This window comes from Phocoena phocoena, chromosome 3, assembly GCF_963924675.1.
Source record: "Phocoena phocoena chromosome 3, mPhoPho1.1, whole genome shotgun sequence".
NCBI lineage: Eukaryota > Metazoa > Chordata > Mammalia > Artiodactyla > Phocoenidae > Phocoena > Phocoena phocoena.
In genome coordinates, this window is record NC_089221.1 from 165,721,474 (window position 1) to 165,736,023 (window position 14,550).

Below are 14,550 nucleotides of genomic sequence, written 5' to 3' on the forward strand. Positions count from 1 at the left end.
AGAACGCCAGTAGCAGGGCCATCCTTTTTCTCCCCAGACTCCAGAATTTCTCTCCTCAAAGGAAAGAAAACAGGGCATGAGATTGTTGGCAAAGCATAGGACCAGTTCCAAAAACTCCATGTGTGCTCGATTAAAAGTTGGCTGCCCCCAAGGGCTCCCAGTGCAAACTTAAAGAGACAGGGCTTTGCCGAAAACCAAACAAGGGCCAGCTGGGTTTTTTTTTTTTTTTTTAACAACGTACAGGCTTTCCAGAGCTGCCTGGAACGGAGCCTGCTGGAAACGGGGCTCTCTCAACACACGTAGTTTCCTGCATGGCCTATTTTGTCCCCAGAATCTCAACAAAGTTTTCTTTCCTGTTCCTTCCTTTTGTGACCAAAAAAAAAAAAAAAAAAAGGGAGGGGGGAAGGGGGACAGGTTCCGAGCGTCGAAAAGTGCCTTGTGACCAGGGAGTAAGATCCCTAGTTCTTAGGTGTCCTGCCCTCTCTTGTCCAGTTCTCAGCCTAGCTGCTGGGGTGGAAGCCAAAACCCCAGCAGGACAGAGCAAACCCTCGGCACTTACACGTTCATTCAATACAGCCAAGTGCTGGCTTCTCTCCTAGAAAAGTAGGTTTCCTGGCTTGATGGAGTCTGGCTTGCTTTGATTTTGATGGAAGGGATGGTACCCAAGTCAAGAGAGCTTAAATGGTCAAAGGAGAGAGACACCCCAGTGTGTGTGTGTGTGTGTGTGTGTGTGTGTGTGTGTGTGCACGCGTGTGTGTGCGTGTGTGTGTGTGTGTGTAAATGTCGAGGAAAGGAAACCCAAGCTGACTGGGGATGACCACTGACAGAAGGCCACAGCTTTGGGCAGCTTTGAGAAGCGGTACAAGCGTTGTGTGCCTGTGTGTCTGGCCCTGGAGCCGGTGGGTGTGTTTCTTTTAAGCTTTTAGAAGCAGTTCATTGACACCCCCTATAAGTCCATAGTTATCCCTGTGTTCCCTTCTCCCCAGCTTACCCACTGGACTTGGCATGGTAGGCTACAGGGGGTCCTGCCTCTGATCCCACTCTCTTCTCACGTGTATTCATGACCTTTAACTTCACTTTCCAACCACGGTACGTCCATAAAGACAGTATTACACTTAAATGAAGTATTCCTTTTTGTAATCGTTTTTTAGAAAGTAAAGGAATTTAATAAAGCTACCTTATGATTATGCCAAAGCATCTGTGTCTGGTCTTTGTTACTGTACTACTCTTGAAGTTTTAAAATAGATCTCTTTTTTATTTTTTTTTGCGGTTAGCGGGCCTCTCACTGTTGTGGTCTCTCCCGTTGCGGAGCACAGGCTCCGGACACGCAGGCTCAGCGGCCATGGCTCACGGGCCCAGCCACTCCGCGGCATGTGGGATCTTCCCGGACCAGGGCACGAACCCGTGTCGCCTGCATCGGCAGGCGGACTCTCAACCACTGCGCCACCAGGGAAGCCCTAAAATAGATCTCTCTTTTAAAATGGACTTATTTGAACAATGTTCCAAGCTACAGAAAGGTGACAAGAATATTACAATAAAGGCCCTTATGCTCTGCCCTACACTGGCACTATCCAATACTATTGCCACTAGCCACCTGTGGCAATTTCCATTTAGATGTAAATCAACTGAAATTAATTCATGGTCAGTAGCTGCATGTGGTTTGGTGGCTACCCTATTGGGCTGCAGAGATACAGAACACTGCCACTGTGGCAGAAAGTTCTAATCACACCCATTGTGGGTGGGACTCCCCTGGTGGTGCAGTGGTTAAGAATCCGCCTGCCAATGCAGGGGACATGGGTTCGAACCCTTGTCCGGGAAGATCCCACATGCCACAGAGCTACTAAGCCCATGCGCCACAACTACTGAGCCTGCGCTCTAAAGCCCACGAGCCTCAACTACTGAAACCCGTGCACCTAGAGCCCGTGCTCCGCAACAAGAGAAGCCACCGCAATGAAAAGCCCGCGCACCACAACGAAGAGTAGCCCCAGCTCACTGCAACTAGAGAAAGCCCGCGTGCAGCAAGACCCAAAGCAGCCAAAAATGAATAAATTTATTGTAAAAAAACCCACTGTGGGCAGAAAAAAATGTTTACTAATTGTTTTTTCCTCATGACAAAAGAATTTATAGTGATTGTAAAACACAAAGTTTAAGCAATACAAAAACATTTGGCATAGTGGAGGGTGCCATGGTCCTACTTGGTAGCAACGCGTGCCATTGTCAATACTTTGGAGAATCTCCTGTCAAACCTTTTTCTTTTCTTTTTTTTTTTTAGTGTTTATTTATTTTTACGTGTTGACAGTTTGCTTTATTTATTTATTTATTTATGGCTGTGTTGGGTCTTCGTTTCTGTGTGAGGGCTTTCTCTAGTTGTGGCAAGCGGGGACCACTCTTCATCGCGGTGCACGCCTCTCACTATCGCGGCCTCTCTTGTTGCAGAGCACAGGCTCCAGACGTGCAGGCTCAGTAATTGTGGCTCACGGGCCCAGTTGCTCCGCGGCATGTGGGATCTTCCCAGACCAGGGCTCGAACCCGTGTCCCCTGCATTGGCAGGCAGACTCTCGACCACTGCACCACCAGGGAAGCCCAAGCTTCTTTCTTATAGGTTGGATATTAAAATACTTTGTTTTGCTGTTTTATTTTTTATTGAGATGGCGTATACCATTTGCGTACAAGTCATGTACAAAAGTGTACAGCTCCATGGCTTTTTGAAAAGTGAACATCTATGAGTCACCAGCTCCAGGAAAGGAAGCGGAGCATCCTTAGCAACACCCCTCAGCCCCTAGGCCACTCCTCTCTCTCCCCCAAGGATGACTGATGATGGATGATTGCTCTCCTGATTCTCACTTCCTCTGTTTTTCCTCTGGACTGTTCAACCAGGAGATAATGGGTGGTTTTCAGAGGTTATAGGAAGTCCCAGAAATTTTATGCAAAGTTGTATATTTCTAAGTGGAAGGTCCACTGATCTTGTCAGTTTTCCAGAAGGGTCTGTGAGCCAAGAAGGGGCCTTTCGGAAATTAAAAGGAAAAAAATTGTTCGGACGCTCCCTGGTGGTCCAGTGGTTAGGACTCGGTGCTTTCACTGCCATGGCCCAGGTTCCATCCCTGGTTGGGGAACTAAGATCCCACACGCCACGTGGCATGGCCAAAATATAAATAAATTAAATTAAATTAAAAAAAAATTGTTTCTCACAAGCAATCACCCAGGACCATTTATTTCATCATCTTTGTTACCTTGTTCAGCTCATGCTTAAGACCCCATTCCCCACCCTCCAAACCCAGTGTCTTGCTTTGCTTTTTAAAAATACATGTCTGCAAAAAGGAATGAAATTTGAGTTATTTGTAATGAGGTAGATGGACCTAGAGTCCGTCATACAGAGCGAAGTAAGAAAGAAAGAGGAAAACAAATACCGTATGCTAACACACATATATGGAATCTAAAAAACTGGTACTGATGAACCTAGTGGCAGGGGAGGAATAAAGACGCCGACATAGGGAACGGACTTGAGGACACAGTGGGGGAAGGGGAAGCTGGGATGAAGTGAGAGAGTAGCATTGACATGTATACACTACCAAATGTAAAATGGATGGCTAGTGGGAAGCAGCTGCATAGCACAGGCAGACCAACTCAGTGCTTTGTGACCACCTAGAGGGGTGGGATAGGGAGGGTGGGAGGGAGGCTCAAGAGGGAGGGGATATGGGGATATGTGTATACATATAGCTGATTCACTTTGTTGTACAGCAGAAACTAATACAAAATTGTAAAGTAATTATACTCCAATAAAGATATTACAGGGACTTCCCTGGTGGCACGGTGGTTAAGAATCTGCCTGCCAATGCAGGGGACACGGGTTCGAGCCCTGGTCCGGGAAGATCCCACATGCCACGGAGCAACTAAGCCCGTGCATGTGCCACAACTACTGAGCCTGTGCTCTAGAGCCCGTGAGCCACAACTGCTAAGTCTGCGAGCCACAACTACTGAAGCCCTCACGCCTGGAGCCCGTGCTCCACAACAAGAGAAGCCACCACAATGAGAAGCCCGCATACCACAATGAAGAGTAGCCCCCGCTCGCCACAACTAGAGAAAGCCCGAATGCAGCAACGAAGACCAAACACAGCCAAGAGTAAATAAATAAAAAATTTTTAAAAAGATATTACAGAAAAAGAATAGAAATTGTGCATGAAAAAAATACATGTCTGAAAAAATATATATATGTCTATTTTTGTGGCAAAATATACACAACAAAACATTTACCATCTAAACTGTTTTTAACCCTGCAGTTCAGTGCCATTAAGTACATTCACATCGTTGTGCAACGATCTCCACCATCCATCTCCAGAACTCTTTTCATCTTCCCAAAGTGAAACTCTGTCCCCATGAAACACTGACATCATCACTCCCACACCCAGCCGCTGGTAACTGCCATTCTATTTTCTGTCTCTGAATTCAACTACTCTAGGGACCTCATATAAGTGGAATCGTGCAGTATTTGTCTTTTTATGGCTGGCTTATTTCACTTAGCATAATATACTCAAGATTCATCCACATTGTAGCATGTGGCAGAGTTCCCTTACTTAAAGACTGAATGCTGTTCCACTGTTTGCATGCACCACGTTTTATTTATCCATTCATCCATCAGTGGACACTTGGTTGCTTCCAACTTTTGGCTACTGTCAATCATGCTGGTTATACAAACATCTTCAAGTCCCAGCTTTCAATCTGGGGGGTATATACCTAGAAGTACAACTGCTGGGTCATACAGTAGTTCTGTTTTCAGTATTTTGAGGAATAGCCAGTGTTTTTTTCCAGGGAAGTTGCACCAATTTACATTCCCACCAACCAGTTTTTCCATGTCCTCACCAACAACTGTTATTTTCTGCTTTTTTTTTTTAAATAGTAGCCATCCTAATGGCTGTGAGTGGTTTTCTCTTTATTTTTTGGAAGTGAGGTGAGTGGCCTTTTTGACACGAGCATTTATATATTTCAGGCTCTGGTTGTGCAACCTGGAATGGCTTAACTCTTGAAAAACCTTTCCCAGCTGATAAGAGAGCTATCATTAGCCCATGACTTAGAAAGGTTAAGAACTTGCTACGGTCATAGGTGAACTGCAGAGCCAGAAACGGAACCCATGGTCTTATCTCTTCTTCACCTCACTCAGCACTGTGCCCGCCTTTAGGCACAGAGAAGGCCAGCCCCTGCCACCAAAGGTCACGTAGCTGATGGTGACAGAGCAATCTCAGCATCAAATGCTCAGCTAACGGGACGGTGAGCGATGCCATAAGCGCTGACTCTGGAGACCCAGCTCCATGCCCGGACACCGACATTTCTGCAGGAAACTAAGGTGTCATCACTTATACATCTGCTAGCCACCCTATGAGATAAAGGCTGTGGAGCTTCTTAACCTGAAAATCTGGGGATGGCCTTCTGGGGTCCTGAAATCCAAAAATGTGTGCCTGTTGGGTACGTTTTTCAAAGAAGAGCCTGTCTCATTACTCTCATTAGATTTCAAAGGAATCTGTGACCCGGGGAAGACTAAATAAATATATTAGTCTTAGGGTGTCCCCAGCTCCATGATCGCTGTAAAAATATTACAACATGAGCAGTCCCTGGGGTCTTGGCAAAAATTATCCCATGAAAGTAAGCTCTAAGGAGGAAGGTGGCTCCAGGCTTGGGCTTGGGGACCTGTCAGATTCTGGATGGTCAGTGGAAATCTTGACGCCTCTGCTGTAGTTTCTCTCCTCTCTCCCTGGCTGTGCCTTCTCAATCTGGCCGGCTTCTCCTCTCTTCTCCAACGTCTGCAATTGGTGGGTCTCAGAACTTAGTCCTCAGACCTTGTCCTCTCCATACTCTCCCCGAGGAGAGCTGTCACCTGATATTGGCTGCACCCTGACGACGCCCGGATTTTTATCTGCAGCTCAAATGTCTCTGCAGACTCATAGCCAAGCAACTACCTTTTCTTTTCTTTCTTTTTTTTTTTTTTGGCCACGCCGTGGATCATGCGAGATCTTAGTTCCCTGACCAGGGATTGAACCCACGTCCCCTGAAGTGGAAGCACGGAGTCTTAACGACTGGGCCACCAGGGAAGTCCTGCAACTACCCTCTTGGTAGCTCCACGTGGTCAGCCTCCAGGCACTGGGAACTTCCCCAAGCTTTCCATTTCATGCAGCCCTCCACCTCCAAGCCTGCTCCCTTACCCGCCTTGGCCACCAGTACCACCACCACCACCCACCACCCAACAGGTGTTTGGGCCAAACACCCAGAAGCATCCTTTCTCTTCCTCAGAGAAGGATGGAATCCAGTCTTGCGGGCAAGTTCTCTTGACTCCGGAAGATCTGGAGCCAATCCACTCCATAGCTCTCCCTGCTTAACACCTTTGAACTTACTCTTTCCTCTGCCTGGTGCTTTGTTTCCTTTTTGTTTCCTTTTCATCACTCAGGTCGCAGTTCATATGTCCCCTTCTCTGGGAGTCCATCCCCGACCACGTAACCTAAAGCCAATTCCCTCCCCTGCCCCAACTCTGGTGACTCTGTCCTATGACCCTGGTTTACTCCCTGTAGCAGGTTTACTCCCTGTAGCAGGTTTACTCCTGGCTAAAATGATTCTGTTCATCTGTTTCTTTGCTTACTGTGAGGACTTGCCACTACAGCTGTGGCTTTCAATGATTTTTTACACAACCCACAGCAAGATACAAATTTCACATGTGACCCAGTGATCCAGGTGTTATGGCTGCATCACAAATTACCCCCAAGTTTACTGGCTTTAAACAAAGGCATCGATGTTGCTCACAAACCTGCAGTTTGGGCCGGGCTTGATGGGAACAGTTCTCTCCCTGCTCCTCTTGGTGTCAGCTGGGACGGCTCAAAGCCTGGGGGCCGGAATCATCTCAATGTTCACTCACTTCTCTGGTGGTTGATGCTGGTTTCAGCTGGGACCTTATCTGGGAGACTCCTCACATGGCTTGGGCTTCCTCACAACATAGCAGCTGGGCTCAGAGTATCCTGGAATTGAGAAAGAGGGAGAGAGCGAGCTAGCACCAGGCAAAAGATGTATTCTAGTTTCTGACCTAGACTTGGAATTCACACGGCATCCCTCCTGCCACATTCTGTTTGTTAAACAAATCCTGCTCAAGTTCAAGTGAAGAATTGGAGTCTGCCTCTTGATAGGGACTGGCAAAATTGGAACTATTTCTGTAGCCATTTTTTGGAAAATACAATCTTCCACACCCAGTAGACAAATGGGGGGAGTTTCCCAAAACAATACTTAGCTTTCTGTACACAATGCACTGATTTTTTTCTCCATTGTATTTTGTTGAAAATGCTGGTCATGACCCGCTTATTTCTTCAACTCATTTTTTTTTTTTTTTGCGGTACGCGGGCCTCTCACCGTTGTGGCCTCTCCCCTTGCGGAGCACAGGCTCCGGACGCGCAGGCTCAGCGGCCATGGCTCACGGGCCCAGCCGCTCCGCGGCATGTGGGATCTTCCCGGACTGGGGCACGAACCCATGTCCTCTGCATCGGCAGGCGGACTCTCAACCACTGCGCCACCAGGGAAGCCCTCTTCACCTCATTTGAGAGACATGTCACAAAGGTGAACAGTTTGTCTTTCCTCAACCGTAACCCCGCACACAGCATGGTGTTCGGTGAGAATCAAACACCTCACCCACTAGCCTTCTACGTATTTTTTATTTAACACCTATAAAGCACGTACTGAATACCAGACACTGACCTCATTCAACTCTCACACCAACTCTGAAGTAGACACTATGATGATCCTCATTTAACTTAGGAGGAAAGTGAAGCACAGAAGGATGAAGCAATTTGCTCGGGGTAACACAGCTAGTAAGTGGCAAATCTGGGATTGAAACCCAATAAATCTGGATGCAGACTCCATTTTGCTACGCAGCCTCTTAGAGAATTTACTTATTTATGATGTTTATTGTGAGTGTCCCACACACACACCGCTGAACCTCAGCTCCACGAGAAGTAGTTCTCGGCTTCGCCCCTAGAACTGCGCGTTGCTCGCAGCAGGCACCGGACGCGGAAAGAAACAGCTTGAAGCTCTTGCAGCAGCTTTCCAGCCTGCGCAGGCGCATCAGGCAGGACTCCGGAGGCGCCCCCCACGCTCCCTACGCAGACTGGCCGTCGCCAATGGCTGACAGAGGAGCCGGCGCAGGCGCACTAGTCCGACTAGATGGGGCCTCCCTCATTGGCTGATGACTGACGTGGGCTAAACCCAATGGAAACGGGCCTCTCCGGGAAGGGGGCGGGGCCCAGCGGGCAGTTAAATTTGCGCGGGATTGGTCCTAGTGTAGTCATGGCGGCCTTCCGCGACATGGAGGAGGTGAGCCAGGGGCTGCTGAGCCTGCTGGGTGCCAACCGCGCCGAGGCGCAGCAACGGCGGCTGCTGAGGCGCCACGAGCAGGTGGTGGAGCGGCTGCTGGAGACGCAAGACGGTGCCGAACAGCGGCTGCGAGGTGAAGGCCGGGGCGGGGGCGGGGGGCGGCGGGCAGTCGGGCACGAGTGGTGGTGGTGGTGACCAGACCGGCCTCAAACCTCCTCCCTTCTGGGCGCCCTATCCGCTACTCCGTGCGACCGGCGGATGAGCATTGTCCCGTCTGAGCCTCGGTTTCCCCACCCATGAAATGGGCTTCAGGACAGCAGCCACCTCCCAGGGGTTTAGTGGTGAATGTAGGTCTGACGCGCTGTGAGCAGGAGCTGGGACTCAGGGTTTGAATTGGGGCTCAGGGGTCAAAGCGCCGAGTTTGAATCCCAGCACCGCCACTTCCCAGCTGTGAGATTTGAGGTGACTTACTTAACCTTGCTATGCCTCTGTTTCCCATGAAATGGTTGTAATAATAAATAGTCCGCATCTTCTTGCTGAGATTGTTCACATGTCTTACTGAGCACCTGCTGGGTCCAGGCATAGTGCCAGTCATGGGGTGACAGCCGGGAACAAAGCAAACAAAATCCCTGGGGTGGGGGTAGAGCTAATATTCTAGTGGGGTGAGGCAGAGGATAAACAAGAAAAATGGATTTGTCAGGAGGTGATGGGCTAAGGATTTCAGCTGTTAACTCATGAACCCTCTTGTCCCAGTCCAGTGCTTCCCTCTCAAGCCTCAGTTTCCTCATCTGTGGAATGGGGTTGCTGATAGCACCCCTTGATGGATCAAAGTGAGATTCATGGAGATGATGCTTGCACAGCACTGTGCCCTTAAAAGGGGCATAGGAGCTGCCCTTGTTGCAGCTTTTCTCAGCATCAGGGGTTTTTTGTTTTTGTCTTTTAAAGGCTTCAAACTTTTTTTTATTGTGGTAAAATTGACAAAACCTAAGATTTACCATTTTAACTATTTTCAAGTGTCCGGTTCGGTGGCATTAAGTACATTCACATTGTTGTGTGACCATCACCACCATCATCTCCAGTATTCCATTGTATGGATACGCCACATTTTGTTTATCCATTCATCCATCACTGGACACTTGGGACACTTCCACCCCTTGGCTATTGTGAATAATGCTGCTATGAGCATGAGGGTACAAATATCTCTTTGAGTCCCTGCTTTCAATTCTTTTTTGTATTTTCCCAGAAGTGGAAATACTGGATCAGATGGTAATTTGATATTTAATTTTTCTGAGGAACTGTCATCTAGTTTTCCACTGTGGTTTCAGTGCCAGGGATTTGTAATGCCTTTTGACAATTACAAGTCAGGGGCCAGACTTGCCAGCCTGTGAGCCCCCAGGAGGAGTTTGGATGTTAGGCTAAGCACAACAGATGTCCTGGTCAGGGTCTTCTGCTCTTTTCTCCTTCCTCCTTCCTTCTCTCTCCTTTCTTTCCTCCCCTCCCGCTCCATTAACTCCCCTTTCACTGATGGTTGAGGAGAAGCTCCACATCACCCAACCTGCGTGGGTTTCAGAAGAATGGAGGGATTTGGGACAGGGAGACAAGAGTCGGTGTTCTAGGGAGCTGGGGTTTCGATCAAAAGGATCCAGTTCAGATCCCAGCTTCAGAGCTAAGTGTGTGGACAAGCCACTGGACCTTGGGCTTCTGCTCATCGCCTCTCAAATCGGGGGAGGGGTTCAGCCACCCTCAGAGAGTGGTGAGAGTTCAGTGAGTTGGGGCTCCGTGGTCACCTGTGGCACTTAGCACACATTCGGGTAACGACAGCTTATAATGAACGTCCATGGGGAAGAGATCATCCCAGGAGACTTGGTTGTTGTTCGGAGGGTGAGTGGAGAAGGGGCGGGAAGGCTGCAAAAGAGAGCCAGACCCTCAGCTCTCCTAACAGGAAGTCAGCAGGCACCGTCTAACACAGACAGATCAAGAAATAGCAGCATAAGCAAATTATTTAGAAATATGAAGGTCGATGCCAGAGAAAACAGTGAAGAGTTTAAGTGGCTGCTTCAGAGGGTTGGAGAGGCTTAGAGAGGGTTATGTGTGTGTGTGTGTGTGTGTGTTTAAATTTTCACAACCATAGACATGTGGTGCTTTGATTAAAAATTAACTTAATATAAGTTTATAAACACTTAAACACTGGCCCTTTAAGAAGCATTTTCATCCGTGCCTTCTCTGAGTTGGCAGGTTTCTCTGACTCTGTGGGAAGGAACACAGTAACCTTCTTAGGGTGTTTTTGATCTTTTTGGATGTTTTGTTCAAAATGTGTTTATTCTGAGTAGGTGTTGGCGATGTACGGTGATTTTAAGATGCAATCTGTGCTTTGAAGAAGAGAGACTTGGGAATAAATAGTCCAGTGTGATAAGGGCTGTCCTGGAAGCACAGTCTCGCCCCAGGAGGGAGAAGAGAGTGTCCAGCCGCCTGAGTCAGGCGTTATCCAGAAGGCCTTAATGCTGGGAATGATGCGCCAGTGGGCAGGGACACAGGGGTCCAGGTCCCTGGAAGACCGGCAGGCAGGGGCCCAGGACTGAAAAAACATGGCGTGTCTGCACAATGACGAGGCATCTTTGCAGCCAGAGCAAAGGGAAAAGCACATGGCGGGGCAAAAAGCAGGGAGAGAGGAGGTTGGCAGGGATGCCGAAGGTGCCCAAAAAGACCTGGACGTTATCCTGGAGACCCTGGGGAGCCACGGGAGGTCTTTGATCAGGGGAGCGACTTAACATTTGGCCTCTGACACAGCTGCTCTGAAGGCAGAGAGCAGAAAGGATGGGCAACGGGAGAGACCAAAGCAGGACACGGCCGGGAGGTTTTTGGGGTGGTCCTGGAGGCATGAAGGACCAGCACGCAGAAGAAAGGGTCCTGCCAGACGGGATGGCTAACTGGATCCAGAAAGTGAGTCCCAGGCTTGTTGCTTGGACAATGGGGTCGAGAGTGCCGTCATAAATTAAGACTAGGTGTGCAAACAAGGACCAGGCTTTATTACTTTGGATGGATTCAAGTGTGATTTCGGTGAAATGGAAGCACGTGTGCCAGGTCCAGGTGGGACTCTCAGGCGGGCATTTGCAAATAGAACGATGGGTCAGGGAGCTAGAGATGGAAGTGGGAACGTGGCCATAGATGGGGGCATTGAGGCTGCCCTCTGCTCCGGGGCTCTCCTGGGGAGCCCGAGTTGAGGAGCGCAGACTTCTCCCTGCCCTGCAGAGGTCCTCACTGCGGAGAAGGAGGTGGCCCAGAGCCTCCTCAACGCGAAGGAGCAGGCACACCAGGGCGGCGCCGAGTTGCAGCAGCTTGAATCCGAGCTTCAGAGGGCCAGCGAGGAGGACGCCCGTCTGAAGGCCAGCCTCCTATATCCTTTCCTGTGTGTGCAGGACAGCCGGGCCCCAGCCTCACCCAGGATGCCCTTGTTCACTCTAGAGAGCACACCTGGAGCCAGCAGCCCCGGGCCCGATGGGGGTTGGTGTGAGCATGTGGGCAGCCCTCCCTCCAAAGCCAGGAGTCCTTAACTGCCTGTGTACTCAGCTCAGCAGGGAGCTGGAGGAGCTCAAGGAGATCGAGACTGATCTTGAAAGACAAGAGAGGGAGGTTGACGAAGACACGACAGTCACCATCCCTTCAGCCGTGTAGGTCCACAGACGCGGTGTGAGTGTGTGTGTGTGTGTGTGTGCGCGCGCGTGTGTGCACGCAGCCCACAGCTCTTTGTTGGAGTTGACGCTGGAGTAACTTCTCTCTCTCTCTCTCTCTCTCTCTCTCTCTCTCTCTCTCACTCTCTCACTGTTTTGTCTTCTCACGCAGGTATGTGGCTCAACTTTATCGCCGAATTAGTAAAATTGAGTGGGATTATGAATGTGAGCCGGGGACGATCAAAGGCAGTATCCTTTGTGGTGAAAGTGGAACCCTGTGCACTGTTGGTGGGAATCTTAAACGGTGCAGACACTATGGCAGATCCTAAAAAATCCAGAATAAACACATAACCCAGCAGGTCGACTTCTGGGGATACACACGAAGGAATTGAAAGCAGGGACTTGAGCAGATGTTTGTACATCCATGTTCACAGTAGCACTGTTCACAAAAGCCAAAAGGTGGGAGCAACCCAAGTGTCCGTCAGCAGGTGACCAGATGAACAAAATGTGGTCCATCCATACGGTGGAATATTACTCAGCCTTAAAAAGGAAAGACATTCTGGCACATGCTACAACATGGATGAACCTGGAACATAATCTGCTGGTTGAAATAAACCAGACACAAAAAGTCAGTACTGTGGGCTTCCCTGGTGGCGCAGTGGTTGAGAGTCCGCCTGCCGATGCAGGGGACACGGGTTCGTGCCCCGGTCCGGGAAGATCCCACATGCCGCGGAGCCGCTAGGCCCGTGAGCCATGGCCGCTGAGCCTGCGCGTCCGGAGCCTGTGCTCCGCAATGGGAGAGGTCACAGCAGTGAGAGGCCCGCGTACCGCAAAAAAAAAAAAGTACTGTATGATACCACCTACATGAGGTCCCTAGAGGAGTCATATTCATGGAAACAGAACGTAGGAGGGGGAGTCAGTGTTTAATGGAGACAGAGCTTTGGTTTTGCAAGATGAAAAGAGTTGTGGAGGTGGTAATGATAGTTGCACAACAACGTGAATGGGCTTAATGCCGCTGAACTGGGCACTTTCAGATGTTTAAGGTGGCAAATATAATGTTATATGTATTTTATCACAATTTAAAAAAAGACAGTTCATTATCTTAACTTTCTGTTCATGAAAATGTCTTTCAGTCTCTAATTATCTTAATAATAACAATTTAAAGGCAGTGTCCTTTCGTCGTGGGGGGAGAGGGAGGGCCACGTGTGCTGGGTTTCCCTTACATATGCACCCTCAGTCCATCATGGCCCCAGCGTTGCTCAGCCCATCCACCTGGACAGCACCCAGCTCTCCAAGAAATTCATCAGTGACTATCTCTGGAGCTTGGTGGACACAGAGTGGTAGCCAGGAGCCTCTAGGACTGCATCGTACAGTCCCACACAGTGGGAATCGGCCCGTGGTGGGTGGTCAGTGCCTCAGTGGTGAGATCAGCTTAAAATTAAATGTTTATACGTAACTGAGTTTTTTACTGGATTTCTTCCCCCGTTCCCCCATCTTGACTTTGGCCTCAAATGCTGGACTAGGTAACCAAAGAAAACTGACTTAACTGTGCCAGGCCTGTGACTTCACGTCTGTGACAACACATACAAATGACACCGTAGTATCCGATGACAAATTCCAGGTCTTCGTCATCTGTGATTCAGGTTTGGCCCTTTTTTATCCGTTCGTTCTCTGAGCGCCACTGTGTGTCGGAGCTGTGCTGGGAACCCAAGGCAAGATGAAGGATCCCTTGAGCCAGTGGAGGAGTCAAAAGTGATCAGATGACACCCTCGAGCTAGAGAGCATCCAGAGTGCTTCAGGACCCTGGCCAGGGAGGGGGCCTTCCCCAGGGGATGGCGGTGGCATTTTTGCTGGGACTGGAAAGGATGAGTCAGTCATGAAGAGATTACATTATAGGACGTATAGGGGCCCATCGCTGGCTCCAGGGTGGGCTGTGTGTCAGAGACCACTGTTTGCCTCCCTGATATTTGTTCTCCCCTCCCCCCTTGGTAAGGAAATCCTTTTAGCTGCCCAGTCAAAACACAACTTTTCCCAGCCTCCCTTGCAGTTAAGTTCAGGACAGTGAAATATAAAAAGAAGTGTTGTGTGTGACTTCTTAAAAGGCAAGGTAATATACCCTTTCCCCCTCTGCTCTGTTTTCTGGAACTTGAGTGTGATGGCTGGAGCCCTAGCAGCTGTATTGCCACACTTAAGGAGGGGTGCAATCCTCTAGGGATGATAGGAACCTGGTTCCCTGACGATGGTGTAGCTGGGTATCAATGCTGGACTTCCTTGAGGGTAGGGGCTAAACTATTATGTGTGCCTTTGTTATTTTAGTTTTTCTATCACAAACAGCCAAAATAAACCCTAACTGATTCAAGGCCTGGGCCAGCCAATTGATTTCTTCACCTAACCCCCATCCTCAGTGACTGAGGTACTACTAAGAGTGGGAAGCCTGTGGCCAGCCTGCCTGCCTGTGTGAGGGCAGAGAGTGAGAAGTAGGGTCCCTTCAATATCAAGTGCCTCTTGGATACAGCTTTGCCTGAAGCCAGTAGATTTGGTAGTT

The 14,550-nt window shown here is 49.2% G+C and overlaps 1 protein-coding gene across 1 annotated transcript; it reads left to right on the forward strand.

Annotated features, from left to right (window-relative positions):
- Positions 1 to 8,288: 8,288 nt before the first annotated feature.
- SPC24 (SPC24 component of NDC80 kinetochore complex) lies at positions 8,289 to 13,465 on the forward strand. Its single transcript, XM_065874695.1, has 5 exons — positions 8,289 to 8,470; positions 11,587 to 11,731; positions 11,901 to 12,005; positions 12,178 to 12,254; positions 13,243 to 13,465. The coding sequence occupies exons 1-5, from the start codon at positions 8,311 to 8,313 to the stop codon at positions 13,347 to 13,349; spliced, it is 594 nt and encodes a 197-aa protein (XP_065730767.1). The 5' UTR covers positions 8,289 to 8,310; the 3' UTR covers positions 13,350 to 13,465.
- The last annotated feature ends 1,085 nt before the right edge of the window (positions 13,466 to 14,550 follow it).

Bases quoted from the DNA above. Each gene is read 5' to 3' on its own strand.
- SPC24 (XM_065874695.1), top strand. From the start codon at position 8,311: ATGGCGGCCTTCCGCGACATGGAGGAGGTGAGCCAGGGGCTGCTGAGC. The intron at 11,732-11,900 runs ATATCCTTTCCT...CTGCCTGTGTAC, and splicing joins CGTCTGAAGGCCAGCCTCCT to TCAGCTCAGCAGGGAGCTGG. The intron at 12,006-12,177 runs GTAGGTCCACAG...CTTCTCACGCAG, and splicing joins GTCACCATCCCTTCAGCCGT to GTATGTGGCTCAACTTTATC.